Raw genomic sequence first — 22,095 nt, 5'->3', positions numbered from 1 at the left:
GGAAAGATCAAACTACAGGCAACGAGGGGTGGAGGAGACAAGTTTGTTCTACAGCGGCTCTCTCTAGAAATTGACTGGGAGTGACCTAAAGAAGGGAGAGGCTCTAAAGCCGGAGATAATTCTTTCTAGGAAAAGGAGAGAGGCCTCCGCTGCGGGGTGCCCGCTGTGGGACGCAGAAGCTGTGGAGGTGGCGACTGGGGCGGAGGGGTCGCGGTGGCCGGAGCCTCATTACCTTGCCTCGGGTGCAGCCTGTTCTTGCGCACGGCCGCCGCGGCGTCTGGGCTCCCCATCTCGGCCAGGTCCCGCACCAGGAACGTTAGCAGTGTGGCCCAGGATACAAACTGCATGGTGCTCCCCACCCCTCCCCCGTGGCTCCCACCCCCTCCCTCCCTCCTGCCCTGCTTGGCTGCGGCGGCGACGCGAGGCAGTGGCCGCGGTGAGCGCGCGGAGCCCGGCGCCCGCCGCCAACTTTTGACTTTAGGAGTCGCTGAGGTCTCGCCGCGAGGGTCCCGTCTGCGCTCGGCTGAGCAACGCCGCCGCCTGCCGAGAGCTGAGCCGCTCGGGCCGCAGGAGGAGCCGGAGGAGGAGGAGGACTGGGGCTCGGCTGCTCGGCCGCATAATGTCCAGGGAGCCGGCAGGAGAAGGCGCGGAACGTGCGCTCCGAGGCGCGCCGGGCGCCCTGTGCTGCGGGGGATAGCGGAGCGGCTTCTTGAATGGGGGGCTGGGGGGCGGAGGCGGGGGGGCCGCGGGTCCTCCGCCGCTCAAATACCCCGGGTGCCCGCCTCCAGGAGGAGAGGGGAGGAGAAAGCGAAGCGAGTGGGGACCGCCTCCTAGACGGAGTCCCCTCCTCGGCTGCCCGTGCGAGTCTCGCAGCCGGCCGCGGGCTGTAGGAGGCGGAGGCCAGAGGCGCCCGGAGCTCGGGGCTGGCCGCTCGCGCTCCCCGCCACCTCGTGGAGATCGGCTTTTCTGAGACTCCCTGCCCTGGGGAGGGAGAGCAGAGAAAGTTCTGTCCCTTTCCCGGCGCTCTCAGTTTCTGCCTCTGGACCCCTCTCCTCTCCTCCTCTCCTCCCTCTGCTCGCGCTCTCCTTCAGAAGCTCTCTTTTCCCTTCCTCGCCCTCGCCTCTCTGTGCCGCCCAGTCCCGGTTCTCCCACTGCGGTGTCGCCTCCCCTCCCACTGTGCCCCTGTTTCCCCTATTTCTCCTTTCCCTTTTCTCTTTCCTCCCTTCTGTCTCCTTGTCTTCATAACAGCCCTCTCCCTCTTCTCTTTCCCCCTTTATGAATTTCTGTCCCCGTCTCTCCCCTTCGTTTGGTTTCTTACAAGTGAAAGTGGCCCAGTGCCGGAGCGCCTTCCCCCTCCTACGGTTTCTCACTGGGGGCGCAATGTGGTATCTGAGTTCCACTCTCGATTTGATCGCCCTAAGTCAAGAGTTTTAGAGATTGGGTTCTTAATCTGGAAGTTCAGGGTGCGTTTCAGATCCACAGTCTTTTGGAAAATTTCGCAAAGCTGTCAAGCTGTTTTCTTCTCCCAACCTCTGTCCCCATCCGGAGAGGGTCCATAGCTTTTTGTAGGTCCCCGGCCCAAAAAAGGTTAAGAACTGCTCTTGGCAGCGAGAGGGGGCGGGGACTTGGGTGCCCAGACTGGGTTTAGAGATATGGGGGAGAGGGGAGTGATGGCGGAGTGCTAGGGGACGGTAGTGGACCCGGGCCGGGGTGGGGGCGAGCGGGGGGTGGGGAAGCAGCAGTCTGGGGAGGGATTTCTCAATCATTTCTTACTTTTCGCCAGAGAGATGCTTGGAGTAGTTCAAAGCTCACACTTCAGGCTACACGTACCTCGCCTTGGGATGCAAATTTGGAAGTTAGACAAGCCGGAGCAGGGAGGCTGTGTGTGAGCGTGTGTGTGAGTGAGAGGAAGGGAGGGAGGGAGGAGCAGGGAGAAGAGAGCGAGGGAGAACTGTTGAATCCTGAGTGGTTCAAAAGTACTTTTTCCTTTACCAGCCCTCAGAAGGAAGTTGGGGTGTGCTAATTTCACTAATTTCAAGAGAAAGGAAAGTGTCCCAGAACTGGAGTTTTCTGTTACTTAGTAGGCTGGCACTCTGGATTGGAAATACTAAAGACTATCAACACCAGGGACCATATAGCAGTATGCTAGAAGTGTCCTCTACTCTTGAAATATTAATGCATATATCTCTCTTGGTAGAGGGAAAAATGACTTGGTAATTCCTAAAAAAGTTGTTGACCCAAATGGACCAATGGTGCCATTGTCTAACTGTATTACTGGAATTTATAATGAGTATAAACAGTATAAAGATGGGAAAACAGAAACACCTGTAAAGTGCAAAGATTTTTAAAGGATGACATTTAGATCTTTTTCTTAAACCTTCAAAATAATTTACTAAAACACGTGTATTCTAAAACACAATCTTTCTTTTCATTATGTAATAAAATTCCTCCCAATCACAGTATCTGGGAGTTCCAAACTTAGCAAGGGATGGAAAAAATATTACAAAATCAAACTATTAGTTGATTCTGATGGAAAATATTCTAGAACTTTTACTGTAAAATTACTCAAAAATATAATACTTTTACAGATACATAACTGAAAGGAACAGAGTAGAGGGACCAGGACTAAACCCACATATATAGTCAATTGACTTATGGCAAAGAGCCAAGAATATACAGTGGAGAAAGGACAATCTGTTCAATAAATGATATTGGGAAAACTGGACAGACAGCCACACACAAAAGAATTAAACTGGATCCTTATCTTACACAATCTACAAAAATCAGCTCAAAGGGGATTAAAGATGAGTGTTGAGACCTGCAATCATAAAACTCCTAGAAAAAACAGGGCTAAGCTCCTTGATGTTGGTCTTGGTGATGATTTTTGGATTTGATACCAAAAGCAAAGGCAACAAAAGCAAAAATAAACAAGTGGGACTACATTAAACTAAAAAGCTTCTGCAAGCAAAGGACATCATCAACAACATAAAGAAGCAACCTATATAATGGGAGAAAGTATTTGCAAATCATATATACCGGATAAGGGGTTAACATCCAAAGTATATAAAGAGCTCATACAACTCAATAGCAAAAAAGTCAATTAAAAAAGGGTCAGAGGATCTGAAAAGATACTGTTCCAAAGAAGATATACAGATGGCCAGCAGATACATGAAAAGATGTTCAACATCACTAAGCATCAGGGAAATGCAAATCAAAACCACAATGAGTTATCACCTCGCACCTATTAAAATGGGCATTACTAAAAAGACAAGAAATAACAAGTTTGGTGAGGATATGAAAAAAATGGAATCTCTGTGCACTGTTGGTGGGAATGTAAATTGGTGCAGCCAGAAACACAGTAGGAAGGTTCCTTTAAAAATTAATAATAGAATTACCATGGTATCAAGCAATTCCACTTCTGGGTATTTATCTGAAGGACACAAAAACACTAACTTGAAAAGTTATCTGTAGCCCCATGCTCACTGCAGTATTACTACCAATAGGCAAGACGTGGAAGCAACCTAAGTGTCCATCAATGGATGAATGGATGAAGTAACGGTGGTACATATATAATGGAATATTATTCAGCCATAAAAAAGAAGGAAAGCTTGTGGCAATGTGAATGGACCTTGAGGGCATTGTGTGAAGGGAAATAAGTGAGACAGAGAAAAACAAATGCCATATGATCCCACTTACATGTGGAATCTAAAAAAAAAAAACTCCAAAAAACTGAACTCCTAGATACAGAGAATGGATTGGTGGTTGCCAGAGGTGTGGGTAGGGGGTGGGAAAAACGGGCAAAGGTGGTCAAAAGGTAAAAAGTTTTCCAGTTATAAGATAAATAAGTCTTGGGATGTAATGTAGCACAGTAGCACAATAACTATAGTTAATAATATTGCTTTGTATGTTTGAAAGTTGCTGAGAGTATATCTTAAAAGTCATCACAAGAAAAAGAATTGTAACTATGGATAGGGATGGATATTAACTACACTTACTGTGGTGATCATTTCATAATATCTACATATATCAAAGCTTTATGTTGTATACCTGAAACTAATATATTATTATATGTGAATTTCATGTCAATAAGAAAAATAAAGTTTATAAAGGATAAAAAAATAGCACTTTTCAATATTTTTTATTAAACAAAATTTCTCTCTTTCAATATAAACCCTCCTGATAAAGGTAAGCTGATAGTATAGAAATCATTATGTGTAGGGACAGAAGTCTCCTTAGTGTCTTCTCTCTCTTAGCTTCCTTTCTAGGACTTGATTTTAAAAGATAAACTCTGTTTACTCTTCTTTAAAATTGCTCCTGATAGAACCCAGTCATCTCCATAAGAGCTGACAAGAAAGAAAATACAAAGTATCTCTTGGTGACCTTGTGACGTGACCAAGACTCTGAGTTTCTGAATGTCTCATCCTCAGTGAGAGTCTATTCATCCTTTCTCAATCATACTATCTTGCCTTTGAATTTACATCTGTAAACAAGGCTTAAAAAATCTTAGGTTTGAAATCATAGTGTAGGACAATGGAGTGAACTATCTAAATAATTCAGGTCCACATCTTTTGTCTGAATCATCATCATCAACATGTTTTGAGTATTTATCATGTGCCAGACCATGTACAAATATACAGCATTTAATTCTTATAACATGTCTATGAGGCAGGCAGTATTAGTAATTTCATTTTACACATAAGGATAGCTAGGTCTAAAGTGGTGAGATAATTTGACAAAGGTTCCTTAATTAGTGAAAAATAGGATTCAAATTCTGTTTCAGCAGTTTAGTCTGAGTTGTTAATCACTATCATATACAATGAATAAAGGAGTCATCAAAAGCATGGCTGGGTTTTTAGGGGTCTGGTTTGGGAGAGGTTGGCTAATGCCATGTAGACAATTGCCTCAACTTTCTCTTCTATGTACAATTTTTCTTTGGCTCTCTAACTTCCTCTTCTAATGCTGAGTATTTCATGATAATCATCTTAGTTATTCCACTGATATTTCACAACTTTTTCCATGGCGCCTAGAACAAATCTGGTACATAGTAGGTGCTCAAATATTTACTGAATGGTAAATATATTCCTTATTTTATGCAAACATATGTGTGCAGTTTAGAGGATAGTTTTATAAATAGGAATATAGAATTATTTGAGTTCGGGGAGAAAAGTGGATTCTTTAGTAAACTGGCCCATCACAAAAGTTTGCTTGAAAGGAAGCAGAGCTTTTGGAGGTCACCTAGAGTTAACAGAGAAAGAATTCTTAGTGTATTTTCTTCTCCCAGGCTTTACTGGAAGTGAACGTTATTGTAGGTTAAGTGGAAGACCTCTTTGGCTGATTTTTCACGAAAACTGTATCCCAGAGGAGTGATGATTGACATTAGTCCCTAGGGAGAGATAAGCTGGCCAATGGAAATGCAAGACATGACATCACAAGTGACTTTATTTGCAGAACATCGCTGCAAACAGCAGGAAGGAGAATTGAAGTGAAGCCATCAATTTCCACAGAAAGGGAAAACCCACACCCGAATGATAGGGAAAGCCCAGAATCCAGAATTAAAGTGAATAGTTTCCTGAGTGGTTAGCAGTGGGTGGTTTCTGGAATAGATAAGCCAAGGTACTGAGTTAGACAGGTTTCCGGTGGATGAAACACTAAGCAGGGGATGGGTGGTGGCCCCACTCTGAGCTCCAGCAGTGCGCTCTCTGATCCAGTCCCATGTTAGCATAGTGGAGGGAGAGAAAACCTGTCATCTTTTCTTGCCACATGGGTGAAGGACCCTACTGTATTTTTTAAAGTCTTCCAAATACTGACTTCAAGTAAAGGGAAATGTAGAGAAAGTTATAATTGTATACTACTAGTATACCAAAAGTTATATGAGTTTTACTGTTAGTAATGATAGCACAAGATTCTCTTGAGTTGGTACTGTGTGCTCATTAATCCTCATTGGCAGCCCTGCCATCTGGGTTTTACTGTCCCCGTTTTACATATGATGAAAATAAGACTCAGGAAGTGAAGTGATTTGCCCAGCATTACAGAGCTAGAATGTGTGATGAGTTGGGATTTGAACTGTGGTCATTTTACCCCCAAGCTCATGATCTCCATTAACCAGAACAGCCTGGTAATATGAAACTGTTCACCTAATTGTTTTCGATCATTCAGCCTTTACACGTGGACTGATGAATACCACCTTTAAGAACTTTTTTCTGGGGTGCCTGGGTGGTTCAGCTGGTTGAGCATTGGGCTCTTGATTTCGTTTCAGGGTCATGAGATCCAGCCCCATGTCAGGCTCTGTGCTGGGCATTGAGGCTGCTTAAGATTCCCTTTCTCCTTCTCCCTCTGCTTCTCCCTCATGTGCATACTCTCCCTCTCTTCCCCACCCCCCCAAAAAAGAAAAGAACTTTTCCTTTTAATGCGAAATCTAAAGTTCTAAATAACTTCTCTTAAGCCTACTTTGAAAGTCATAGTTCCAGTTTGTAAGGTGGCTCTAGATACTCATGACTAGCTCATGGCAGTTCTGCAAAGTTGTTAACTCACCAGGTGTTCCTTGCTTACTTGTCATTCCAGAAGACCATACTTTTGCTCTGGTCCAGGCTGTGGAGCCCCACATGATACCTGCTAATATTTGTTTGAGACTCTTTGGGCTTCAAATCCTTGTTCCATTCCCTCTGATATCTTGTGGAATGAGATTTTCAGACCTAGGGTTCAACTCATAACTACAAATGATTTAGAAATACTGGACTTCTAGCTCATGTCCAAACCACTTGGAAACTGGAGCCAAATCAGAAAGTAATATAATGTGTGCAAATACAATGTCACCATTTTGTGAAAGAGCACATTCAACATAGACATGGGTTATATATATATATGCTGTCATGGAATCTGATAATTCTTAGAGGATTTTGAGATGCCCTGGGTTGTTATATGCCCCCTGAGCCTTGAAATTCTCCTGTCATACTTTGTTTCACACTTTCTGTTGTTGTGAGGGCAAGGAGCAAATCAATCTCCCACTGTATCCCCTTGGTGGTATGTAACAGGCACTTAATGAATGTTTCTTAAATGAATGAGTTAACTATTGCCCCCAAATTATTTCTAGCTTTCAGAGCCAGTGTTGCTTTTAATTAATGAATATACAACACGGTGCGTGCGTGCAACACGGTGCGTGCGCGCACATGTGCACGCGCGCGCACACACGCATACAAAGGAAACCCCAGGAATAATTGACATAATCTTTGTATTTTGTGGTATCATTATTCATGAGAGACAAGACTTCCTTTAATTAGAATCTTATCATGATTCCTTTCTTCAGGAGTAGGAATTTTCAGAGCTAGGCTTTCCCTGATGGCTACTTCAGGATCATGAGCATGACAAGTAAGAGACCAATACTATGGCAGTTTCCATATCCTTTTTATATCCTGAAAACAGGTTATAAAACAGGGTACTCATAATTACCTGCCTCAAAGGGATGGTGTGACAATGAATTGGCCAATGAAAATCTTGGCTTAGTGACTGGCATAAGTAAGCGATCTCTGTTCAAATCAGTGGCCTCACTCTAACCCACTTGCTAGTTAGGAAGAGTGATTTCTGATTCAGTTTGACAGATAAGGGTGCTGTCAACCTGGTACCCCTTTCCCTGTTAACCTCCTTCACCAAGTTATGAGCCTTTCTCCTACTGGGAAAGGAAAAAAAATCATGTGTGTGCTAATATTTCCTTGACTGTGTATTTCTTCTACACTTACACTTGCTGTGACTCCCCTTGTCCTTTTGAAATTATTTCCATTTTTAAAAAAGCTTTACTTTCCCTCATACTCTGCTTAAATTAGCAATTCTAGCATATGAGCCCGATCTAGCATTTTTTCCGGCCCTGGGCCTTTTGTTTTCCTGGCAGAACTTTTAAATAATCAAAACATAATTTTCCCTCTAAACATTAAAAAAACCTGTTTTTATATGGCAAGCAATTTTTACACATGCAAAAAAGTAATTTCCTCAGCCGATGATGCTTAATGACTTGTCTGTCCTAATGGTATTTATTATAATAACGGCAAACCTTAACAATGGCTTTCTATTTTTAGGCACAATGGAGAATACTGTATTCAATCCTCCTGACAACCCAATGAAACAGGAATGCCTTTAGCCCCACTTTTCAAGGAGGAGATGAAAGCACAGAGAGGATACATAACTTTCCCAAGGTTGCAGAGCTAGTGAGTAGGGAATCAAAGCCAGACATTTTCCTTCTTTCTTTCCTTTAAAAAATTATATGTGTGTGTATATATATATATTTATTTTAAGTAGGCTTCACACCCAATGTGGGGCTTGAACTCCCGACCCTGAGATCAAGAGTCACATGCTCTACTGACTGAGCCAGTCAGACGCCCCTCAAAGCCAGGCTTTCTGATTTTAAGGCTGATACTCTTAAACCATGACATTATACTGACTCTCATATGTATTTAAGCTCTAGCAAGCTTAATACAGGATACATTTTTACGCTCAGGAGTATAATCTCAAAAAGTAGAAATCCTGACATTGGGAGAAATTCAGATATCAGGCTAACTGGGAAAGGAGGCCAATAGAGGTTTTGGTTTAGGGAATCAGAAATGATGGAATTCTGAACAGCAAGCCAAGTGGATACTGAGGAGGAAAATGTCTTTCCAGCACCCTAAACCACTCATTCACCTAAATATAAGACTGGCCCTTGACAACACTAGTGTTCTTCAGTGGTCTTATGGCCCTGACCATTTTTATAAACTCCCATGGCCCTCAATTCAGCCCAGCATCTTAGTGTGGTTCAGGCTGCTCTGTGGTCTTTGCTGTAAAAACAGCACATGGCCAAGAGGCTTGCCTTGAAGTTGTATAAGTAGTTCAGGATTTGAATTGCCCATGAGGAGCTTATGTGGGGGCCCAGCACAAAGAAGGTTTTCCAAGACTTTTCAAAATATCTCAGCTCCTGTGACCACCAAGAACAATGGAGAGAGGCTGGGGGCAAGGAGGAATACCTTCATTTTCCAAATTAATGTGCAAAAACGTAAATGTGTCGCGTGTCCCAGCTTGACCTGGCAAGGAGATTATGTGACAGCAAATGAGTGCCAGTTGGAAGTGGCATATTCACCACACACTACCTTTTGTGTTAATTGGCACCAATAGCACAATATAGGTTGCTTCCTGAAATGTAAGCCTAGCAATTAGTGCCTTGTCGAGTCCCTATCAGATGTTGGCAAAATAATTGGCTTTGCACTTTTCTTCCCCCCCCACTCAAGAAGAGGTCTGACAGTACATATTGGTGGCATTCACGGCAAGCAGAACTGGAATAAACTTCAGCTCCTGTTGGGCTCTGTGCAAGAGGCACAGTTACAAGAAGCGAGGGTTTGGAGGTAGAATTTTCTTTCGGGCAATCATACCATGGTGGTGGTGGTGCCAGAATTCTACTGACAGGAGGACACACAAATGCACCTGTGTAAATTTTTTAAATCAACATTCCTTACAGTGGATCACTCAGTTCATTAATTCTGAATGCAAATCTGTACCTCACAGAATTTCTATTTGCTCTAAGGTACCTTTTCTGACAAAATGGAGGTCACAGTAGAGAAATGACTCCATGAGCAGTGATTTTGGTCCTTAGGTCAAGGAGTGACAGAGGTCCTAAAAAAAAAAATGACAATTCAAGACCATCTCCTTCCCACTTTACTGGTCAGGTGAAAAGGGAAGGCAACCATCAAGAGATGGTAAATGAAATATTAGACAATTATTGAAGAGTAAAAGGAGCTGTGTGTTAGCACACAAACATGTTCAAGATGTGTTATTAAGCAAATAAGTTGCAGAGTTGTTTGTCTAATTGAGTCCTAGAGTAGTAAAAACAAAATAAAATAGCAATAACAAGATCTCAGCTTGTGCTAGAACAGGATATGCATAGAAAAAAAATCTAGAAAGATGGGTATTCATCAAACGTGACCATAGGACTGTGATCTCTGGGGCTGGGGATTATGGAAATCTTTTATTCTTTCTACATTTCTGTGATATCCATGATCATATTTTTAATAATTTTCACAGCAAGAAAATATAACTTTCTTTAATGAGAAAAAAATTTTAAAGTAAAAAGGTAATATATAAAGAAAATATTAGGGTATCTCCATCCTTAGGGAAATTTTTCTTATAAATTATGCATAACTTCAGCTGTTTTCTGTCACATTCAACATGTGTTTCATTATTTGAAAATAACTTTATATGTATTTGCATCCGTGAACAAACACCAGGAAGAGATTTATGATAGGCAAGTCAGGCTTTTGAGAAGAGTTCCTAGGGGAGCCTGTGACTTAGAAATATAAGCATCTGATATACAATAACTGTGGATTTAAAATGTGAATGCAGAATAACAGCCAAGTAGCAGGAAAAAAGTAAAGCATTTTCAACCCCTGACGATATAAACTGAGAGGACACTTGCTCATTCATTCAGTACATATTTATTGAACATATCCTATATGCCATGCACTTTGCAGATAGCACTGGAGTTCACAGTCTAGGGGGGGAAGACAAACACAGAAAAAGTAAATAGGTGAACAGGTACATAATTAAACATTGTTCTAAGTTTTGCAGAGGAGATTAAAAGGGTGACTGTGTAGATGAAGAGAACAGAGAAGACCTCTTTGAGAAGTGATAGGTAAACTGAAACCTAGGGATTAAGAAGAAGCCAGCCCCCTAAAGAATGGGAAGAAAAATATTCCAGGCAGAGAGAACAGCAGGGCAAGGTCTGGGATAGGAAAGAAGTGGGAATGCTTCAGAACCTGAAGAAGCCCTTGTGGCTAGAGTTCTGTGAACAAAGAGATGGTTTCCAGGGAGCCAGAAGCCAGGTGATAGAGGGCCTTCAGGTGAGGAGTCTGCATTTCATTTTGGGTGCAAAGGAAGCCAGGGAAATGGTTGCGGTAGGGGGTTTACAAGATGCTCTTGTTGTTCTGAAAAGATCCCTCTAGCTGCTCTGTGGAGGATGGAGTCGAGGAGGGGTAGTGTGTTGTTCCCATGGCTTCAACTAGGGTGGGGTTAGTGGAAGTGGCAGGATTTGGACACGTATAAAGTATATTTTGAAGGTAGATTCAACAGGACATGGTGAAGGATGCTATAGTGGTGATGAGAGAGGGGGAAATCAAGAATGAGCCCCACAGGGGCACCTGAGTGATTCAGTTGGTTAAGTGTCTGCATTCAGCTCAGGTCATGATCCCAGAGTCCTGGGATTGAGCCATGTGTTGGGCTCCCTGCTCAGGGGGGCGTCTGCCTCTCCCTCTGCACCTCACCCTGCATGTGTTCTCTCTCTCTTGCTTTCTCTCTCTCAAATAAGTAAATCTTAAAAAAAGAATGAGCCCCCCCAGTTCTTATGCAGAAATTGTTATCTTTTATATACACACATAACAACCAGGTAGAGAGTATAAAAGAATAGAAGCCGCACATACAGTAGCAACAAAATCACTAGGGAGAGAAATAATAAGAACTCTGTACTGCCTAAGTGAATAGTATTTTGAAAACATTAACAAAATCTTCAGAGATGTGAGGAAATGGGAAGGTACCCTATTCTCAGGATGCCTGACCATTACAGAGGTGCCCATTCTCCCTGAGACAGTTTACAAAATGATTAGAACCCCAGTACAAATACCCACAATTTGTTTCTATTATTTTTGTTTTGTTTGAATGAGACAGATTAAGCCAAAGTATATTTGGGAAAAGCAGCTCAGAAAACTTTGAAAAGGAAGAACAATGTATCTCCACATTGCTAGTATTAATACCAGATATTAAAATAAAATATAAAATCTCAATAAATAAGGTGATACGGGATTGTGAATTAAGAGAAAATTCAATGGAAGAGTAAATAGGTGAACCAGAAAAATCTAGAAACTAGATTTTAGAAAAATCCAGAAACAGCGTGAACAGTGAGAATTTAGTTTCTGAGAGAGATGACTTCTGAAACTTTCTGGGAAAACATGGACCATTCCCAACACAGTGCTAGAATGACATGGTAGCCATGTGGTTTTGAAACTAACTAAAAACAATAATCTGTATCTGAATAATACTCTGAATCTATACCTCATATTTTGAATACATGCTTGATCCATATCAAATGAATCAAGAGTTGAATATAAAAATTAAATCAAGACAAATTTAGAAGAAAAGAGGAGGAAATACTTTATATCTGTGGCATAAGGAAGGCTTCCTGGTTATAACTCAAAAATTCACAAGCCATAAAAGAAAAAAAATTGAAATGTTTGACTTTGTTACAAAACAAGCAAAGACAAATTCTGCATGAGAAGAAACATCCTAATCAAATCCCAAAAGTCAAAGAAATGACAAACTGAGAAATTATATTTTCAGCTCATCGCACAAAGAGAGATCTTTCCTTTGATCCAAAAGAAAAATCTGCAAAAGGTATCAATTGATAGCTCATGAGAAAGTGAATACAAATGGCGTGGCCCTGGGAAGAGGTACTACGTTTTACTCATAACAAGAAAAAGTCAAAACTATGCCCATGCTAGTTTTTTAGCTATCAGGCAAAATCTTCATAAATATAATCCATTATAGTACTTTTTTGCGTGTGCCTATGTGTACGTGTAAAAAAAGTGGGGAAAAATAACATATTTTTATTTGCTTATGTATTCTAAAGAAACCTGAATGGATACACAAGAAGCTAAGCACAGTGGTTACCTTGGGAGGAAGACTGGGAATTGGACAGATGGGGGATGTCTTATTCTGCTAGGGTTCTCCAGAGAAGCCAATCCAAGAAGATGTGTGTGTGTGTGTGTGTGTATTATATACATATATATTAATATTATATATACTACACATTAATATTTATATATATAAAGAAATTTATTATAGGGAACTTATTATAAGGAATTGGCTCATATGATATGGAGGCTGCCAAGTCCCAATGCCCACAGAGAGAGTCAGCAAGCTGGAGACCGAGGAGAGCAGATGGGTTAGTTCTAGTCCAAGTCTAACAGCCTGAGAACAAAGACAGCCAATGGTTTAGTTCCACCTGACAGCCAGCAGCCTCAAGGTGCAGGAAGAGCCTCTGTTTCAGCTCAAGTCTGAAGGCAGGAAGAAGCAGGTGTCCCACTTTGAAGGCAGTTAGGCAAGAAGAATTTTCTCTCATGTGAGGAAGGGTCAGCTTTTTTGTTCTATTCAGGCCTTCAACTGATTGTATGAGGCCCACTCACATTATAGGGGGCAAGCTGCTTTACTCAGTGTACCAATTTAAGCAATAATCTCATCCTAAAACACCCTCATAGAAAACACCCAGAATAATAATGTCTGATTGGATATCTGGGCATCCCATGGCCCAAAGTGACACATAAAATTAACCATCACAGGCTACTATAACAAAATACCACAGACTTGAGTGGCTTGACAACAGAAATGTATTTTCTGATAGTTTTGGAGGCTGGAAGTACAAGATCAAGGTGCTGGCAGGGTTGTTTTCTGGTGAGACCTCACTCCTTGCTTGCAGATGGATGGCTACCTTCTGGCTGTGTCCTCACCTGGCCTTTCCTGTATGCTTATGCACTTCCTCTGAGGAAGAAGGACAACTCTCTTAGTTGGATTAGGGCCCCACACTTATCTCATTTAACCTTAATTACTTCCTTAAAGGCTCTATCTCCAAATACGGTCACATTGTGGGTTAGGGCTTCATCATATGACTTTGGAGGGGGTCACATTCAGTCCATAATAGGAGTGAGGGTGGGAGGGAGACTCTCATTGTTTATTTTTTTAATATCTTCTGGGTTTTAAGCTACCTGAGTAGATGACCTATTTTTTAAAAAATTAAAAAATGAATTCGAGGAATACTGAAAAAGAAAAGCAAAGCTGGCGGCATCACAATTCCGGACTTCCAGCTCTATTACAAAGCTGTCATCATCAAGACAGTATGGTACTGGCACAAAAACAGACACATAGATCAATGGAACAGAATCGAGAGCCCAGAAATGGACCCTCAACTCTATGGTCAACTTATTTTTGACAAAGCAGGAAAGAATGTCCAATGGCAAAAAGACAGTCTCTTCAACAAATGGTGTTGGGAAAATTGGACAGCCACATGCAGAAAAATGAAACTGGACCATTTCCTTACACCACACACAAAAATAGACTCCAAATGGTTGAAAGACCTAAACGTGAGACAGGAGTCCATCCAAATCCTAAAGGAGAACACAGGTAGCAACCTTTTCGACCTTAGCCACAGCAACTTCTTCCTAGAAACATCGCCAAAGGCACGGGAAGCCAGGGCAAAAATGAACTATTGGGATTTCATCAAGATAAAAAGCTTCTGCACAGCAAAAGAAACAGTCCACAAAACCAAAAGACAACCGACAGAATGGGAGAAAATATTTGCAAATGACATATCAGATAAAGGGCTAGTATCCAAAATCTATAAAGAACTTATCAAACTCAATACCCAAAGAACAAATAATCCAATCAAGAAATGGGCAGAAGACATGAACAGACATTTCTCCAAAGAAGACATCCAAATGGCCAACAGGCACATGAAAAAGTGCTCAACATCGCTCGGCATCAGGGAAGTCCAAATCAAAACCTCAATGAGATACCACCTCACACCAGGCAGAATGGCTAAAATTAACAAGTCAGGGAACGACAGATGTTGGCAGGGATGTGGAGAAAGGGGAACCCTCCTACACTGTTGGTGGGAATGCAAGCTGGTGCAACCACTCTGGAAAACAGTATGGAGGTTCCTCAAACAGTTGAAATTAGAGCTACCGTTCGATCCAGCAATTGCACTACTGGGTATTTACCACAAAGATACAAATGTAGGGACCCGAAGGCGTACGTGTACCCCAATGTTTATAGCAGCAATGTCCACAATAGCCAAACTGTGGAAAGAGCCAAGATGCCCATCGACAGATGAATGGATAAAGAAGATGTGGTATATATACACAATGGAATATTATGCAGCCATCAAAAGGAATGAGATCTTGCCATTTGCAACGACGTGGATGGAACTGGAGGGTGTTATGCTGAGTGAAATAAGTCAATCAGAGAAAGACATGTATCACATGACCTCACTGATATGAGGAATTCTTAATCTCAGGAAACAAACTGAGTGTTACTGGAGTGATGGGGGGTGGGAGGGATGGGGTGGCTGGGCGATAGACATTGGGGAGGGTATGTGCTACGGTGAGCGCTGTGAATTGTGCAAGACTGTTGAATCACAGATCTGTACTTCTGAAACAAATAACGCAACATATTTTAAGAAAAAAGAAAAAGAAGAAGATAACAGGAGAGGAAGAAAAGGGGAGTATGTCAGAGGAGGAGACGAATCATGAGAGATGATGGACTCTGAAAAACAAACTGAGGGTTCTAGAGGGGAGGGGGTAGGGGGATGGGTTAGCCTGGTGATGGGTATTGAGGAGGGCACGTTCTGCATGGAGCACTGGGTGTTATGAACAAACAATGAATCATGGAATACTGCACCAAAAACTAATGATGTAATATATGGTGATTAACATAACAATAAAAAAATTAAAAAAAAATGAATTCCACATTTCTGCCTCCAGGAACTTGAAGGATATTGGTGTCATTTGCTAAGATGAAGAAGGCCGAGGGAAAAACGGTTTGGCCAGGTGGGAGTGGAACTGGGAGCATGGTGCATGGTGGAGGGGCACTCTAGTGGAATGTCACTTAGACAGGTGGTGTTCAGGAATTTAGGTTGAAGACGAGAAATGGCCATGTTTCTTCTACATGTTTATCAAGTCAGGGAAATGCATGGGATCACCAAGGACAGTGGTTCTCAAAATTTATTTAACATGTTTTAGAATCATCTGGAAGGTTATTGCAGGGCTCTCTCCCCAGTTTCTGATTCAGTAGTTCTGAGCTCAGACCCAAGAACTTACCCTTCTAACAAACCCAAGGGGCTGCTTTTACTACTGGCCATAGTCTCCACTTGGAGAACCACTAGCTTAGGGCAATGAGTCTCCATTCTACCCTCATATTGATATCAGATGGAAAGCCATGAGAAAAAACACAATTACCTGGGACTCACCCAGCTGCAAGCCAATTAAGTGAGACCCTCTGGGTAACAGGCCTGGGCACTGGTAAATTTTATTTTAATTATTTTGTTTTATTTTTTTTGGTGGGGAGCACTGGTAAATTTTAAAAGCTCCCCTGTTGATTCTGATTGTAGCCAGGGAAGAGAGCTTCTGACCAAGGAAGAAGGCTCTGGAGAAACAAGAGAAAGCCAAGAACAAAGACCTTAGGATGCTACCTCTTATTTTTTTAAAGAATTTTATTTATTTTAGAGAGAGAGAGAGTGCTAGCACAATTGGGGGCAGGGGCAGAGGAAGAGGGACAAGCAGACTTCCCACTGAGCAGGGAGCCTGATGCCGGCCGGATGCAGGGCTCCAACCAGGGCTCTGTCCCAGGACCCTGAGATCATGACCTGAACCGAAGGCAGACGCTTAACCGCTTGACTGACTGAGCCACCCATGCACCCCAAGACACTACCTTTTAAATGATTCATAGGCAAGGAAAAACCAACCAAGATATAGAGAAGTAAAGAGATAAAAGGAAAACTTGGACCTCCACTAGTGTTGTAGAAAGCAGTTACCTAGCTGGCAGGCTCTGTGCTGTACGGGCTCTGGCCGTACAGATAGAGTTAAGACCTACACAGCCTTCAAGGAGCTTCCTTGCAGTTAAGGACCAAGACACTCTTTTTAAAGAAGCAGTGGCATGATCTATTCCCTTCTTGATGTGTTCCTGGAGAAATACTTGCTCACTTACATAAGAATGCATGCCAAAGATGGTCATGACAGTATTGCTTGTAATAGTGAAAAATGAGACTATGTGTCCTCAGCAGAAGAACAGCTACATGATAGACAATGGTATGTTCATAGGGCGGAATATTGCACCATGTTTCAAACAAGTGAACCAGGTAGACATCGACTGGCAAGATCTAAAAAACTGTTGTTGAAGGACAAACAGCAAGTTGCAGCATGATGTGTATATAATTTCTATGAAGAACAACTCACATATGTGTTTGTGTGTATAAGGACAGAAAAAGGTCTAGAAAGATGCACTCTAAATTCATACCCGTAGAAAAGGAGAGGGCACACGTTTGAGGATGGTGGGTAAAGGGACTTGAGATTTGTTTGTAAGGCTGTTAATATTTTTAAGGCTTTTGATAAAAGCACCTACTTAATTACCACAGCATTGGACTAATTTAATTTTTTAAAAGTCATTTACAAATGTCAGTAATTACTATCAAGTCTGAAGTTAATATATGCATACACTAGAATATTTGCTTTTCTGTGAGGTCTTGAAATAATCTCTGTATCCCCTCCTGATGTCGGGGTTAATTAAAAATCTCCCCTGACCACAAGAAGTATTTCTCCCAACCCATTTCTTAAACTGAGAAAAGGGCAGACCCTATCGCTTAAAAGAAAAGAAAAGAAAACAAAACATTGTATGGCCATCACTGTCTATGAATTTTTCTGCAAAACAAGGGTGTTTGAAATAGCATTTCAAAGATATAGGCAGCTTCCTTCCCCAGAGTCTTGCCTGGGAGACATGTTACAATTATTCTGTCCAGGAGCTGTGCTGTAATGTAACTCTGAAAAGGCAACTGAAATTTTTACTTTGCAAGCCTCTGTCTCTTATATAGCAAGTAAACGATACTAGGAGATCCCGCAGATGAACGTGCAGAAATCTATGGGAGCACACTTGAGCATGACCATACCTATGACCTTCGAGACAACTGGATACTTTTGAGCTATTGTGTTGTCTCCTTGGAAAGCAATAACTTTTGGCTCCTAAGATGTTCATTTTCAGAGCCAGGACTTAGGTAAGGTCTAGGAGAGTAGATGCCTTGTCTGTATCATCGTCGCTGTTTACCCAGTACCTCGCATGGTGTTTAACTACGGTGGATGCTCAGTAAATATTTGTGGAATGAACGAAGTCACACACACACACACACACACACACACCCCAAGATTAAAAATAAAATCATCCATGAATTCTATATAATGTCAAGCAGAAGAAACTAAACACAGAAAAGTGAATCTTACATTTTCCATTTTTCAAACCTTAAAAAAACAGGCAAAATTAATTGATGGCGATAGAAAATGGGGACTGTGGGGGGATAGAGATTTTGAAGGGCACAACGGGGGTTTCTGTGATGCTGGTCATGTTCTTTTGCTTGATCGTGGTGGTGGTTATAGGAGTCTGTTCACTTTGCGAAGATTCATTAAGCTATATAATTATGATTTGCACACTTCACTGTTTGCATGTTATTTTTAAGAGTTTGCTTAAAATAAATGAAAGCAACTTTTTCAAAAAATTCACTGGTAAAGAAAGGCACATTAACTGAGGTTTTGAAGTTTTAATCCTTGATGTTGTAGATGATTTCATCTATGGGAAATTATTTTCCAATACTAAACATATTTTCATTTGGGATTTCTGAAGAGAAAATGTATAATATCACCTCCAGGGCTTAAAGGCTCAGCCCTCCTCGTTCTAAGGCATTTGTTCTTCCTTATCGGAATCCAGCTGGTGGCAAAACAGATGTTGTACGATTAGAAGCAGCTCTGCTATTGGGTTTTTAGCACCCACTCGTTTTCCTGCCCCTGCTCTTTTGAAATTTCTATCCCCTCTAACAGACGAGGGAGACTATTGAAAGAAAACCAGAAACTTCAGAGATGTGCAATCTGGGAAAAACATGTGAAATTCCCACTATTTAATAACCACCAGACTCACTACATTTTATATTTTTTTCTTTTCTTTTTCTCCCGCATTCCTTTTTCTTTTTTTTATTCTTGATAACAAAAACATTAAAAAATTTTTTGAACCCAGTAACCCAGAAACTGAACTTGCGTACACACTTGTGCATGCGTGAAGTGATAGATTTATAAGGTAATTCACAGATATATTGTCTGTAGCAGCAAAAGCAAAAGGCAACCTAGATGTCTAGCAAAAGGGGACTTTTAAGTATATGACATTCAACAATAGAAAATTATGGGACCATAAAAAAAGAATGAAGAAGCTGTCTATGTTCAAGATACATAGATAAGTGCGAAGTACAGACCGTTTATTTAGACGACTACCATTTATGAACATATAAGTCATTTCTGGAGGGATGCACAAGAAACTTAACATGGGTTGCCCCCAGAGGGAGATGGTGTACATAGGCAGGACAGAGACTTTCCCTGTACACACTTTGGCTCCTTTGATATTTAAACTGTGTTATATGTTGTCTAATCAAAAGTAAATTTTAAAAAAACGTATAAAATAATACATTTGGCGGTAGTTATTAGAACCCTTATCTTGCTAAGAATGTAGAACTGTGGAACAATTTTGTACCCTGGAGTTGGAAGCAGAAATCGGGTCACCTAATAGGCCATTTGTCAAAACATATAAAAAATTCACAAATTTTCCTTTTGCCTATTTCTCACTGTAGGAATTTATTTATTTATTTATTTTAAAGATTTTATTTATTTATTTGAGAGAGAGAATGAGATTGAGAGAGAGCATGAGAGGGGAGAGGGTCAGAGGGAGAAGCAGACTCCCCGCTGAGCAGGGAGCCTGATGTGGGACTCAATCCCAGGACTCCAGGCTCATGACCTGAGGCGAAGGCAGTCGCTTAACCAACGGAGCCACCCAGGCGCCCTGTAGGAATTTATTTTTAAGAATATAACTGTAACTAGGGATGCCTGGGTGGCTAAGTTGGTTAAACGTCTGCCTTCGGCTCAGGTCATGATCCCAGAATCCTGGGATCAAGTCCCTCGTCGGGCTCCTTGCTCAGTGGGGAGCCTGCTTCTCCCTCTCCCTCTGCCCCTCCCCCTGCTTGTGCACCCTCTCTCTCTGACAAATAAATAAAATCTTAAAAAAAAAGAAATATAACTATAACTATAAGACACTGATGAAAGAAATTAAAGAAGACATAAATAAATGGAAAGATATTCCATGCTTATTGATCAGAAGAATTAACATTGTTAAAATATCCACACTAACCACAGCAGTCTACGGATTCAGCATAATCTCTATCAAAATTCCAATGGTGTTTTCACAGATATAAAGCAAACAATCCTAAAATTTGTGTGGAATCACAAACAACCCTGAATAGCGAAAGCAGTTGGGGCACTGGGGCAAAAGAAGTGGAAGAACCAAGCTGGAGGCATCACGTGACCTGATTTCAAACGATACTATAAAGCTATAGCAATCCAAACACTATGGTACTGGCATAAAAACAGACACGCAGATCAATGGAACAGAATGGAAAGCCCTGAAATAAACCCATCAATATATTGTCAATTAATTTATGATCAAGTAGTAAGACTCTACCATGGGGAAAGGATAGTCTCTTGAATAAATGGTTCTGGGAAAACTGAACAGCCATATGAAAAATAATGAAACTGGACCCCTATTCTGTACCAAACACACACACACAAACTCAAAATGGATAAGAGTTGAATGTAAGACTTGAAAGCATAAAACTCCTAGAAGAAAGCATAGGCAGTAAGCTCCTTGACATAGGTCTTGGCAATGATTTTTTTTTTTTTTTGGATTTGACAACAAAAGCAAACATAAACAAGTAGACTACGACAAACAAAAGCTTCTGTACAGGAGAGGAACCATCAACATGGAAAGGTAACCCATGGAATGGGAGAAAATATTTGCCGGTCATATAGCTGAGAAGAAGGGGTTAATATCCAAAATGTATAAAGAATTCATTCAACTCAGTAGCAAAAGGTAATCTGATTAAAATGGTCAGAGGATCTAAATACATGCTTTTTTTCCAAAGAAGATACACAGATGGCCATCAGGTACTTGAAAAGTTGCTCAACATCACTCATCATCAGGGAAATGCAAATCAAAACCACAATGAGATACCATCTCATACCTGTTGGAATGGCTATTCTTTTTTATCAAAAAGACAACAGATAGGGAGTATTGGACAGGATGTGGAGAAAAGACAACTGTTGGGCACTGCTGGTGGAGCTACGATGGAAAACACTATAGAGGTTCCTCCGAAAATTGAAGACAGAACTACCCTATCAGCTGGCAATTCCACTTCGAGGTATGTATCCAAAGGAAATGAAAACACAAACTCAGAAAGACACATGTACCCCCTGCCATGTTCACTGGAGCATTTCATACAATAGCTAAGACATGGAAGCAACTTAAGTGTCCACTGATGGATGAGTCAATGAATAAAGAATTTGAGATATATTCAAATACAGTGTATGTAAATATACATACACACAATGGAATATTACTCATCCATGAAAAATAAGGAAATCCTGTCCTTTGTGACAACATGGATGGACCTTGAGGGCATTAGGCTAAGTGAAGTAAGACAGAAAAAGAAAGATAAATACCATACAATCTCACTTCTATATGGAATCTAACAACAACAAACAAGCAAACGAACAAAAATACTGAACTCAGATACAGAGAATAGACTGGTGTTTGCCAGAGGAGGGGGAAGGGAGTTGGGTAAAATGGGTAAACGTACAAACTTCCAGTTATAAAAGAAAGAAGTCCAGGGGAAAGAAAGTATAGCACAGTGACTATAGTTCATAATACTGTATTCTATATTTGAAAGTTGCTAAGAGAGTAGATCTTAAAAGTTCTCATCCCAAGAATAAAAATGTAGGTTGATGGATTTTAACTTAATGTGGTGAGCATTTCACAATATACACAAATATGGAATCATTATGTTGTACACCTGAAACTAATGTATATGTTAATTATCTCAACCAAAAAAAAAGATTATCTGAAGAAAATAATCAATGACACACAGAAAGGCTTAAAGATGAGGCATTCCATCCCATGTTCTTTATAGTGAAACTGGAAATATTTTAGTGAAAATTGGAAGCTACCCTCCCCACACCAAAAAATGTAGTTATGGAACGGTTATAATGAAGCACAATGAAAGACTAGATTGCAGAAATACTGGGGGAAGAAACCTACATGTATGAAATAGATAATCAGTTTCATAAATTATGGCCCAGCTATACATTAAAAATGCTTTTTTAGAAGAATAATGACAGAAAATTGCTCATGATAGAAAGTGAAAAATACACAGCAGGTGCAGCATAATACTATTTGTTGCCCCAAATA

General features: G+C 41.0%; 1 protein-coding gene across 3 annotated transcripts in view; it reads right to left on the bottom strand.

Annotated features, from left to right (window-relative positions):
• The window catches only part of ADAMTS9 (ADAM metallopeptidase with thrombospondin type 1 motif 9), a 156,351-nt gene extending 156,004 nt beyond the window's left edge, over window positions 1–347 (bottom strand). For all 3 annotated transcript variants that reach the window (XM_088021881.1, XM_028110425.2, XM_028110427.2), the window contains exon 1: window positions 233–347. In XM_088021881.1, the coding sequence (XP_087878007.1) occupies window positions 233–347 (115 nt within the window). The remainder of the gene's footprint in view (window positions 1–232) is intronic.
• Window positions 348–22,095: the final 21,748 nt, after the last annotated feature.

This window comes from Eumetopias jubatus, unplaced genomic scaffold, assembly GCF_037043125.1.
Source record: "Eumetopias jubatus isolate StellerSeaLion01/CBP00866 unplaced genomic scaffold, mEumJub1_p1.0 scaffold_1, whole genome shotgun sequence".
Taxonomy (NCBI): Eukaryota; Metazoa; Chordata; class Mammalia; order Carnivora; family Otariidae; genus Eumetopias; species Eumetopias jubatus.
This window is presented reverse-complemented; position numbering and strand designations above follow the sequence as displayed.